General features: G+C 37.4%; 1 protein-coding gene across 4 annotated transcripts in view; it reads left to right on the top strand.

The window, feature by feature from the left end:
* Positions 1-9,992, top strand: part of LOC148951834 (transcription factor A, mitochondrial-like) — a 50,108-nt gene extending 40,116 nt beyond the window's left edge. For 2 of the 4 annotated variants that reach the window (XM_089088736.1, XM_089088738.1), the window contains exons 5-6: positions 1,237-1,368; positions 9,644-9,975. In XM_089088736.1, the coding sequence (XP_088944862.1) occupies positions 1,237-1,368; positions 9,644-9,763 (252 nt within the window). In that variant the 3' untranslated portion in view covers positions 9,764-9,975. Of the gene's footprint in view, positions 1-1,236; positions 1,369-9,643 lie in introns of all 4 variants that reach the window. The other 2 variants (XM_089088737.1, XM_089088735.1) reach the window with 2 other exon arrangements.
* The last annotated feature ends 2,042 nt before the right edge of the window (positions 9,993-12,034 follow it).

The raw sequence follows: 12,034 nt of genomic DNA, 5'->3' as shown, positions 1-12,034 counted from the left end.
ATCCAAGAGTGCCAAACCGCATAAACATACGTAAGGTTCGGAGGGACAAAGAAGGTATAAATCCTTAAAGAACGGGAAAGGGGGACCCAAAATTTGTTCAAAAGATTAAGGAAGGAGATAAATGCATCAGCTTTTGGGATAATATAGTTAATATGGGTATCCCACTTTAGAGTAGAAGAAAATATGACACCAAGTAATTTCAAGGGAAACGCAGAAATTACAGGAGGGATTGAATTAAGAAGAAGGGGGATTTTTTTTTAAGGAAATGAATTAGAAGTATCGTGGATGGAGACAGGATTACTCTCGTATCTAATTCCAAGGCATCATGAGTAATGTCGTTGAGAATACGGCATAGGGTTACTCTTGAAATTGCTATAATAGTTTTCAGCAACCGCAAGGTCATCAACAAATATTCATCTGTCAAGGAATTCTTTAGCGAGATCATTACGTGAAAAAAAGAAGTAAACCTAGAAGAGTACCCTGAGGTACTCCATTATGAACAAGGAGGGGATTGGATTAATCAGTCTGGTATTTGACAATCTGTGATCTATTTATAAGAAAGAGGCAACGAATTTCACCAGGAAAAGTCAATGTTGAATTCAGTGAAAAGTTTCTGGACTAATATATTCTTACAGACAAGGTCAAATGCTTTTTGGAGATCAATAGAAATTAAGTTGAGTAGGCTTTCGACTTCTACCAGGTACAGTAGAAGTAGATTTGATGCTCTCGAGTTTCCTCAACATTATTAACAAACCAACATTATTTATTCAAATATTTGTTTGTTAGATCAACATCAATAATTCTACTCCATTTTATCTTTAATCTTATTGTGTTGTCTGTCATATTCTGTTGTAGATCTAATCTTGACCTGCGGTTGTGCAATAGATTGACCTCTGCTCGGCCCTTTTGGCCAAGCCCATCTGCTTGGACCTATTGGGGTTCATCCCCAGCTGTCGTTGGACCAACGTGGAAGAGACTCGTAAACTTAATAAATTCTCGTGAAACGCCTGGCCTGGCTCCAAGTGGCACAGGTGGAATAACTTGTTTTACTTGCATTTAATAGATCTAGCGTACTTTGTTTTTCTTGGATTTTGTTCATTAGATTATTAAATATCTAGGTTATTTAGAATTCAAAAGTTAAGGATGAAATACTCTGGTTTTTTATCTTTAATTTATTTGTTAGTGGACTAAGCATATTGATCTCATTGTTTTCAATTTTTTTCCTTTTTTGTCTAGGGTGGACCCATGAAGGATTCGGTAGATGATTACTATGCACTCCCTGAAGAAAAGAAGAAGGAATATAGTCGACGATATTTGGAGATGAAGATCGAATACGATAAACAGTACAAAGCATGGAAAGTTAGAATAGTAAGTTTTTGTACTGGTAGTTGATAATTTCGAGTATTAAGACAACTACTTTCGGGCTGGTATCATAAAGCTGGTATCATAATGATTAATATCATAATTTATAATATTATAATAATTAATATTATAGGTCATTTCAGGCTATACTACTCAAACGCATTTAGTTGTCAAACGCCTTACACGGTCATGCCCACCAGTGGCAGTTCTTGTAACAATAGAAGGTAAGACACTTACTTAATATATAATAAATTACAGCCATCATCATACAAATGTATATGCAAGCTCGAAATGACACAAACAGAGTCAAAGTAAAACCTTAAAACATTTGAGTATCCAACTTTCTGAAAAAAAGAAATTGAAATAAATTTAAGTTCAAATTTAAAAAGAAACCCTCAAAATCAACAACGAATAAAAAGAAAATGAACTAAAACAGATATATATGTAGAATTATTGACGAACGAGTGTAGCATTAAAAACCTTGATTGAACGAGGGAACGAAACTGCTTGCGTAACGCACGCGCCATGCTGTTACCGGCTGAATTTTAGGTAGCAGTGCGGCTACTTGTTACTGGAGCCGTTGGCGCAAATGGAGATGCTCAGGTGGAAGTATTTCACGAAGCCGTGGATTTGCCAAAATATCTACGCCAAATTCATCACGGCGTGCCAAAAGAGTTGTAAGGGAAAATTGTTTTAAAATGGAGCAATGAAGGACTTTAGGGGATTCAGAAACTGCCAGAAGAGCTCGGTATTGGATTCTTTCCAGGAGGTTCTTCTGATCCGAAGTCAGGTCATAATTAAAAACGGGACAAGCACATTCTACCAGTGGTCAGATAAACGTAAGGGAAATATGCAAGAAATGGGGGGGAGGGGAGCAAGGAGTTTTAAAGATTGGATGCCCAGTTTTGCCCGTTTGATCATCTCCTGTGTTATTTTTTGTCACTTTAGGTTACTGTGAGATATATCTAAGAGTTTGATGTCTGCGATGCTGAAACCTGAAACATTCAGTTAAGCAAGAACTAAGAAAAGAAAAACTTAATATGAGTGATTTTCTTTCTGATTGACGACCATTTTGCCCTCCTCCGTTTGGCGTGATAAACCCACCATGATTCTATCTGTGGCGCTTGAAAAACTTTTAACCCGGATCCAGCGCTGATAAATCATCAACTAACTTAAAGCAATCCGACTCATCATTTGCCAACTCATTTTCCATAACTAATAAAAGTAGAGGGCTTAAAATTGTTCCCTGAGGAACTCCATACTAGATTTGCTGGGGGTCAGAATAGGGTGATTTGTGCTTAGTTGTTTTGTTTCTATCTGAAAGAAAATATCCAACTATTCTTACCAAATATACATCAACATTAAAACTTTTCAATAGCTTGTGAATAAGGGTATTATGGCAGATCAAATCGAATGCTTTCTTTGGGTCAAGTATGACCCAGCGTTCTGGTTCATCTAGATGCTTTAAAATATTATCAAGCAAACCTACTAAATAATGGTTTTTCGAACTTTTTGGAATAATCCTAAATTGTCAAGGGTCCATTTTATCCAGAATAAAAGTTTTCAGCCACCCAGTGATGAAACTTTCATATATCTTGCTAAAAATAGGGGTCATCGTAATTGGGCGCACATCAGGGAAATCTCTTTTTCCAATTTGGCGTGTACTGGCCTGATATCGTAATCTTGTTGAATATTAAATTTAACAGAGCACTCAAAATTCGGGGAAAGTCTTAATGAGATCAAATGGAATATCGACTGTTCCTCTGTAGTTTCTTCAATTTGAGGTGAACTTCAGATTCCGTGATGACTGGGTAGTCCATACCATCTGGAGATGGAGCTGGAAAATCTGAATATCCATATCTAATGGATATCGATGGTAATATCTCAATACTGGAATATCGAGTGGTGTAATTCTGGTCCTCTGCGTTTTTTTCAATTTGTGGCGAACTTCATATTCCGTTGTGATTGAGTAATCCATACATTCTGGAGATGGAGCCGGAAAAATCTGAATATCGATATCCAGTGGCATGGGCTCCCATAAGGGGGGGGGGGGCACATGCCCCCTCTTGCTGAATGATGCTGCCTTATTTTTATATTTTTGTTCTGAGATTTCTATTATATATCATTAAAAGTGCCAATTAGACGAGGTTTGCCCCCCCCCCCCTGGGATTCAGCTTATGGGCGCCCATGTCCAGTGGATATCGATAGCGATATCTCAATATTGGAATACCGAGTGGTGTAATACTGGTCCTCTGCATTTTCTTCAATTTAAGGCGAACTTCATATTCCGTTACGATAGGGTAATCCATACAATCCGGAAATGGAGCCGGAAAAATCTGAATATCGATATCCAGTGGATATCGATAGCGATATCTCAATACTGAAATACCGAGTGGTGTAAAACTGGTCCTCTGCATTTTCTTCAATTTGAGGCGAACTTCATATTCCGTTATGATTCGGTTATTCATACAATCCGGAGATCGGGTTGGAAAAATCTGAATATTGATAGCCAGTGGATATCGATAGCGATATCTCAATACTGGAATACTGAGTGGTATAATTCTGGTCCTCTGCGTTTTCTTCAAATTGTGGTGAACTTCATATTCCGTTATGATTAGGTAATCCGTACAATCCGGAGATAGAGCCGGAAAAATTTGAATATCGATATCCAGTGGATAATCGATAGCGATATCTCAATACTGGAATACCGAGTGGTGTAACACTGGTCCTCTGTATTTTCTTCAATTTCAGGCAAACTTCATATTCCGAGATGATTGGGTAATCCATACAATCCGGAGATGGAACCGGAAAAATCTGAATATCGATATCCAGTGGATATCGATAGCAATATCTCAATACCGGAATACCGAGTGATGTAGTTCTGGTCCTCTGCATTTTCTTCAATTTGAGGCGAACTTCATATTCCGTTATGATTGGGAAATCCATACAATCCGTAGATGGAGCCAGAAAAATCTGAATATCGATATCCAGTGGATATCGATAGCCATATCTTAATACTGGAATACCGAGTGGTGTAATACTGGTCCTCTGTATTTTCTTCAATTTGAGGTGAACTTCACATTCCGTTATGATTTGGTAATCCATGCAATCTGGAGATGGAGCCAAAAAATTCTTTGATTTTAGCGGTGGAAATGACTGAACAATCGCTGCCAGGTGAGTATTTAGGCAATGTGCAGTTTCTTTACCTCGATCATCATAGCCAAAATTCCAGTCCATTCTGTGTTTTGCCTGTGATTTGTTTTATCCTTTTGTACAACTGTCTAGGCTTAGAATCCAATAATTGAGAGCTTCCTTTCGGTAGTACCCACTGCCGTAATTTCGTCAAAATCCGGGGGATGGGGGCAAAGTTGGAGCCAATTTTTCCAAATCAAGTGAAAATGTTAGTGAAAACTGAAAATGAGCCATATAGCACCATAAAGGTAAAGATATTCTAAAAAAAACTGTTCGTTTCTGTAGATACTTGAATTACACACGCTTATCTTAGTTTTGACACAGATTTTGAAGAAACCAAATTTCAGCCTGGGGGGGGGGGGGGTCAAACTGCGGTTGGAGGGTGAGGGAGGCTGACGTCTGGAGGTACAGTTCCTCCTCCACCTGTCTTATAGCAAATTACGCCCCTGGTAGTACCCTACCGCAGCCTGACAGGTAATTCCTCTGATTTTATTCTTCAGCGTAGTCGCTTCTTTGTGTTTTATTTCTGTAAAGTTGTCTCATTTTCCTACTTAGGGCTTTGACTCATTGTGTAACGTCTAGATGGTCTCCTGAAAAGCGTCTGTTACTTAAAAAAAAAATAGAAATGGTAGCATAGAAACAGAAATTCCGAGAAGTTTTTTTTGAAAAGCAGTGCCCATTTGCCATAGAATTTATGCCGTCCCAGTTTTCAGTTGTGAGCCAATTACCGAGACCAATCAATGGTGTAGGTGTAGGTGTTGCTTGGGGTTGAAATGGTAGCTGTCTTCTATTAGGGGGCCTGGTGATGGTTTCCTATAGAACTAAGAATATTAGTAGCTATGCGGTCCAGAGCCATTTCACTTTTTACTGTTGGGCAAGTAACTCACTCTTTTAGACCTAATTCTTCTTCCAAAGATTCAAGTCTTAGTTCGTTAGCGTCACCAAGCAAGAGCATACCGTTCGTGGGGTATTTACCTTGTACGTAGTCAGCGCTTAATTGAAGTTTTTCCCGGAAAGCTTTTTGAGAACTGACATCTTGTCCAGGCGAATAATTAAAAACACAAATATCAATATCATTATAATAGGAGGGCAGGCGTTTGTGCTTGGCAAATACCCAACAAATCTCGTCATAATCATCAACCGCAGGTGCCTCTGTCTTTGAAGCTGGAATTTTCTCATTGATATAAATTGCAAGACCTCCTCCTTTTTTCCAAGCGAGTGGTCATCTGGGTGTAGCTTTATCACTTGTTTATAACCAGATAAACAAGTAGATCAGGATTTTGAACCTCTGATCTCTGGATTTGAACTTCTGGATCAGGATTTTGAACATCTGGATTTTGAACCAAGTAGATCAGGATATGAACCTCTGTAACCGCTACTATTAAAGCCCAATTGCATGAGCTAAATTCTCCAGCTCAATAGTCTTATCCGTATTTAAACTTTAGCAAAAATATCAGAAGAGTATTCTTTTACCTTGGTTTTCACCTTAGTCCTTGGGCAGACAGTTCTCTGGTGTTCCAGCGATTCCGCAGGATCAATTTCTTCTAATGGCGAAAACTTGTTACGAAGGGGGACGGTGTAGCTTTGGTCGAAACACGGGAGTTTGATACTTTCGGAAGGAGAGATCAAGGGATTGGGATAGGATCGATGGGGAAAGAGGAAGAAGGGGAGTTGCAAAGGGGACTGGAGAAAGAATCCACGGTGTGTAACCCACGGTGACTGCGAAGAAGGGATCCAGTTACATGATGTACTACTACTACTACTAACAACTCACCGCAGCACCAAGCCGCCTAAGGCCAACACAGCTACGCTTGCTCCTCCTTCACCCCAATGTATTCAAAGCCTCCCTTTTTACACCCGCCCACGAAGTTCCCATTTCCTTTAAATCTTTCTTTATGACGTTGCCCCCCTCGTCTCGTCAAGTTTTTGGCACCGGCTCGGGTCAGGGATTATTGCTTGAAGCATCGTCAGGCTATGGCTTGGCATACTAGAATCCAAAATGTTTGATCACGGCTAAAATGATTAAAACGAGTCACGTGGTCAAAATAATTAAAAGACACTTTTAATTGGTTTAATAATTAATAACAAGTTTCCAACACTATGAGCATAACTGCACAACTTGTCGGCACTAGCTGCCACAGGGCAAAAATTAACATGATTGAAATTGCAAGTAGTTGCTTTGAGCTTTTTTAGTTTTTATTTGTGGCATCATTGTAGTAGTTGTTTCATGTATTATTTATTTGTTAATTCCAAATGCTGTAATGTCAAAAAACCTTACACTATCATGATAGTATCCAGTTATAATAGCATTCATTTAGATTTTTGTTGACGTATAGGCTAGTCATTATATTTCCTTCAAGATCGAGAATTAGTATGCATATTATATTTTCAGACCTAAAATGATTTGCTTAATTAGAAGTTGCTTATGATAGTATTTTCCCAATCTGTTGTATGACTCTGGCGAAAGATACAAAGACACAGTATTATAAACAATACGTGGGAACAAATGAGTGCTGATATACGATTTTCAAACCTTACCATTTCAACTTGTTCTTACCATTTCAACTTACTGCAACTTACACACAAAACACAAACCAACTGGTGTGTTTTATTTAAAACACAAAATAAGCAAGCAAAAACAGAATACCTAAGTGTAAATGCATGATAAAATTTAATTTCTAAAATTTTCTATCGGAAACCCAGATGGGTCGAATTCCTACTTTCTTTTCAATATTAAAAAAAAGAAGCAAAATATAATAGGGCTAGTCATGAAAAAAAAAACTCAAAATGAAAAAAATGTTCAAAAGAATTGAAACTAGCTGGATTAAAAGGGAATAAGCCAAATAAAAAAACACAAGTACAAATTTATTCTGACCCAAAAAAATGGCGAAATAAACATTAAAAAAGTGACTATGGTATGACTGGGCATCACGTTTAATCATTTGACGTGGCAGCAATGTAGTATAGAAAAGATCACATCATCTAGGCGGCTTTCTGTCTAGTGGTCGCCATTTTCTGAAAAGATTAGACCAACGATGAAACCAAAAGCGGACAAAAATACAAAGAGAGATTATCCCAAAACTACTCACTTTATTATACGGTTTGCTCAAAAGTGATTTAAGGTGATCTACGGTTTCATTTCAAATATTTATAGGTGGAAAAAATCAATAATTTACCATATTTGTCAATTACTTCATTGTTGACATGCTATTTTTGATAGGGAAGAATTTATTAACAAAAAAGAACACATAAATAACATATAACATGCCATTTTATATAATATTAGCTTATAATATACTGTCATTATTAAATGACTAAGCGTTCATGGAAGCAATTTTAGTTTTTAGAAGGTTCTGGATTTTGTAATTTCCGATTATTTGAAAAAAACTACGTTTTCTAAAGAGTTAAAGAGGCTGAGTTACAAGGTCGAACCTTAAAACGTACAGGGATTAGGAGGCACAGTTGGGGGGGCTGCCGCCCCCAAGCAGCCTTTAAATAAATAAAAATTGTTTTAAAATGAAAGTCATGAGCGACATTAAATCTTAAAACGAACAGAAATTATTCCGTATATGAAAGGGGCTGTGCCCTCTTCACGCCTCGCTCTTCACGCTAAAGTTTTTATTGTTTAACAAAAAGAGTTGTGAGAAAGTCAAACTTTAGCGTAAAGAGCGAGGCGTTGAGGAGGGCACAGCCCCTTTCATATACGGAATAATTTCTGTTCGTTTTAAGATTTAATGTCGCTCCTTACTTTCAGTTTAAAACACTTTTTTTATTTAAAGGCTGCGAAAGCGGGGTTTGGGGGCGGCAGCCCCAACTGTGCCTCCTAATCACTGTACGTTTTAAGGTTCGACCTTGTAACTCAGCCTCTTTAACTCTTTAGAAAACGTAGTTTTTTTCAAATAATTTCTGCACGTTTTTGTACAGTTTATTACTTATTATTGCTTGACTAACTGTTAGCTGATTTGACAGCTTGGGGCCTTGCGGGCTCTTATAGGACAACGAGCCCACGTATTCGCGGGCTTCTATAGGAAAATGGTGAGAGCCCGCGTATAGCGGGCTCTTATAGAAAAATGAGGTTTTTCGTAAATGTAAATTCGGGGGATAGCTTGTTCAATCTGAAAATATCAAAGGCCCTAATAAGTTGAATTCTGCTTCGAATGAGTCCTCATTCACCCGGATCAGTTGCCAACTCAGGCCTGTAGGTGTGGCTAAGAAAAAAAAAAATTTGAACTTTAAGTGGCTATATTTGGTTTTTGGAAAACATCGGACTGAGCTGAAATTTCGAGGATAAGCTCCCGGTCCCGAGGAAAGATCAAACTCTAAATATCAACACAACCGGACAACGTTAAGGGGGGGCGGTGGTCGGAGGGTCAAAGCTTCCGGCCCACTCTCACCCATGAAGATACAGTCGGAGGAGGAAGAAAATTTGCGTGTTTCTTAGTTTGAGCTTGGGCTACAAAATGCGATTACCGCTGTCTCTCTGCGACCGCTAGGACCGGAAATCGCTTAACATTGTGGTGGGTCGCCTCTTTATAGAGGCACAAGTGTGCCTCCTTGATAAAAGTTTGTGCGGCTGTATTATTTATCAACAAGTTATGGGGCTTCTGAGGCCCTTGAGTCATTTTTGAGTGGCAGTTGTGCCGATGAAAACAAATTTTTACTGGTTCTTTGTTAAAATGATACTGAACTTTGACGTGATGATGATTTGTAAGTTACTTGAGTTGTGAAAGAGGCAGCCCAACTTTGAGTGTCTGTGTGAACATTTCATGCGTTTTATAAAAACTTTCATTGTTCAATCCAAAGAGTATGGGTATAACTTATAAAAGTGGGGCTATATAGCATGTGGCATTTTTTCAAGCTCCGTAATCATTTTTCCGTCAGGGACTGAGATTACATACTTATTACTACCCTAATTTTAACAATCACGCTATTCTTATTATTACACTGAAAAAATGTAAAGTGTCGCCAAACACTAGATGGCGTTGATCGTTTTTGTTTGTCGACTCTAGCGTCAGTTACTCTTATAAGTTATACCCATACTCTTTGGATTAACCTATAAATTGTGTTTCCTGATTCAATTAATTTCTAGGAGCCAGTTCTCATATCAATATTGCAAGTTGCAAAAGAAACATATGAGGAAGTTCCAGTGATACGAGCACCATTAGAGCCCAGGCCGATACCCTCCTATCTCAAGAGTAGTGAAAGCTGACAATTTCATATTCAATTTATGTCATATTTGAAAAGTTCTCAATTTTTTATTTTTAGGAAGCAAATATGTTTTTCTATCTTATTGTTTTTGTGAGCACATTAGGTTATCCTCTTGGATAATAGAACGCTAGCTGTAGGAAATAGCCAAAGACCTTACGCTAGTGTTGTAAAATTGCCGTAAAATAAAAATTTGGTAAGTAAAATTGATAAAATAAGGTACTCCCTTAGAAAATATAGGGCAAAATTGGTCTTTTAGAGTAGCCTGTTAGCCATAAGACCAGTTCAGCATTTCTTTTTAAGCCTCACTTTCAACTTTTAAGGAAATTTTTAGTGATTCTGATTTTCCTGGGCTTAAAACGGTAATAACTCTTCTTCTAGAATTTCATCAATTTAATTAACAGTCTAGTTTATCCCTTTAGTAAGCATATGCCTAGGGTAATACCTCAGCACTTGGGCATTGCTTGATTTCAAACATCGGTTTTGTATAAAAAAAATTGTTTGGAAATATAACCTTATTAGCAATTTTTTTTACATTAAACTTAAGAAATGTTACTTTAGCAGCCTTGCATATTTAAATAGTCATATTCAGCCACATTTCTCATAGCATATCCATGTTACTTTTCATTTATTTATAAAAGCACTGAATACAAGTAAAAAAGTGGTTTGTATCACTTTGCATAACTAAGTACTGAATCATAATAGCAGAACACTCAGTTCACTTTCACAGCCTTCTGGCAAATCTAGTTCCTCTCCTTCAGACTCAGATGGCAGTGCCTGCTCTTAAGCCCCCCTGCCTCCCCAAAAAAAAATTCTGGATGCGGCGCTAAGGATTATATATTTATTTCTGCCTCAACCCTTCTCCTCGTCTCTCCCTTAGAACTAATTCTTTATTTATTTGAAGATTCTTTCAAAAACTGCTGAAACACAAGGGCTGTTACACTAGAATAATAATTTCTTAAAGACACTGTAGCTAGACCACGGCACCACGCCGATAAGGGAAGACCGGTGGCGGCTAGGCCAAAAACAGTGCACCCCGCTATGCTGCTGATCAGATTTGGGCGACGTACCGCCGGTAAGATGTCGGTGGCGCGCCGCCGGTGCGATCAATGTTGACCGCAAACATTAATGTTTTCATCAGTCTTTCTCAAATCACAGCTTAAATTCACAGCAGATTCGACCCTATCCATGAGTTCAAAAATTCACAAATTGCTGGCTGGAAGCTGGTCTTCTTCGTAATTCATCAAGAGAAGTAGAAATCTGGTAGAAACAAAATGGATGTGACGTTTCAGAACCCTTGCATAATATGAGTACTTGAAGTATCTATTAGCTATGTATTCTTAACATAAATAATTATCAAAATTAGTAGTTTTTTTCATTGAGCATTACTGCATACAAAACTTCAAATACCGTATCACAAAATTCGTCAGTTATCTGGGTAATAACTTTGAACTTAGAAGCTTAATTTTTTCATAATGCCCTTTGCCTATATCTGTTTTGTCACCTTTAAAAAAGTTGAAATGGGCGACTTTGATATTGATTGTTTTTTTTTGCTCTTTTGGATTCCTAAAAAGCCTTCTTGTATTAAAAACTGGTTTTTAATAACAATTAAAAAAAATGCATTTTAAAGTTTTTTTTGGCTTCTTTATAGAATATATGTCATGTTGGTTAAGGCTCAACTGCTGCTTTTTTATTGGTTTTGGCTGCTCAATTGGATATTATTCATTTTTCCTTTTGGGGATTCATTCCAAATTATAAACTTGTAAATACCTAATATCAGTCAAATTATAAACTGCATCTAAAAGGACTAAATTTATCAAATTGAAATATACATGATGAAGACTTCACATGAGAGCATTTCAATTACAATGAAACAAAAAACACTTAATGGTTTATTCGGTATGAAGAAAAATGAAGCGTCATCTGTTTTCTTAGGTAAAAAATGAAAAGCTCATCCGTTTTAAATGTAATTAAATGAAATAATATGCAGACTGCAGGAAGATGTTGGGATTTTCATCCTAGTTCGACACTTTTAATCCAAGCAAAATGTTAGGACACTTAATATCAGTTATTGAGTTTAAGCTTTGATTTCCAAATGCTCACAAAAATTACCAAATTTAAGAAAGTCGCAACAATAAGTCACATGTGGTCAAAATACTCAAAGACTTCTCTTTGATCCCCACCGAGGCTCAAAGCTTCTGCTATGGTCATTTCCATGGAAATCTCCAAAGAGTTTCTTTTTAAAATAGCTTTTAAGCGTAGTTAGGGGTATTTA

This window comes from Artemia sp. Qi Xiang Cuo, chromosome 5 (assembly GCF_049724085.1).
Source record: "Artemia sp. Qi Xiang Cuo chromosome 5, ASM4972408v1, whole genome shotgun sequence".
NCBI classification, from domain to species: Eukaryota; Metazoa; Arthropoda; class Branchiopoda; order Anostraca; family Artemiidae; genus Artemia; species Artemia sp. Qi Xiang Cuo.
The sequence above is the reverse complement of the archived record's forward strand: the minus strand, read 5'-3'. Positions and strand labels throughout refer to the sequence as shown.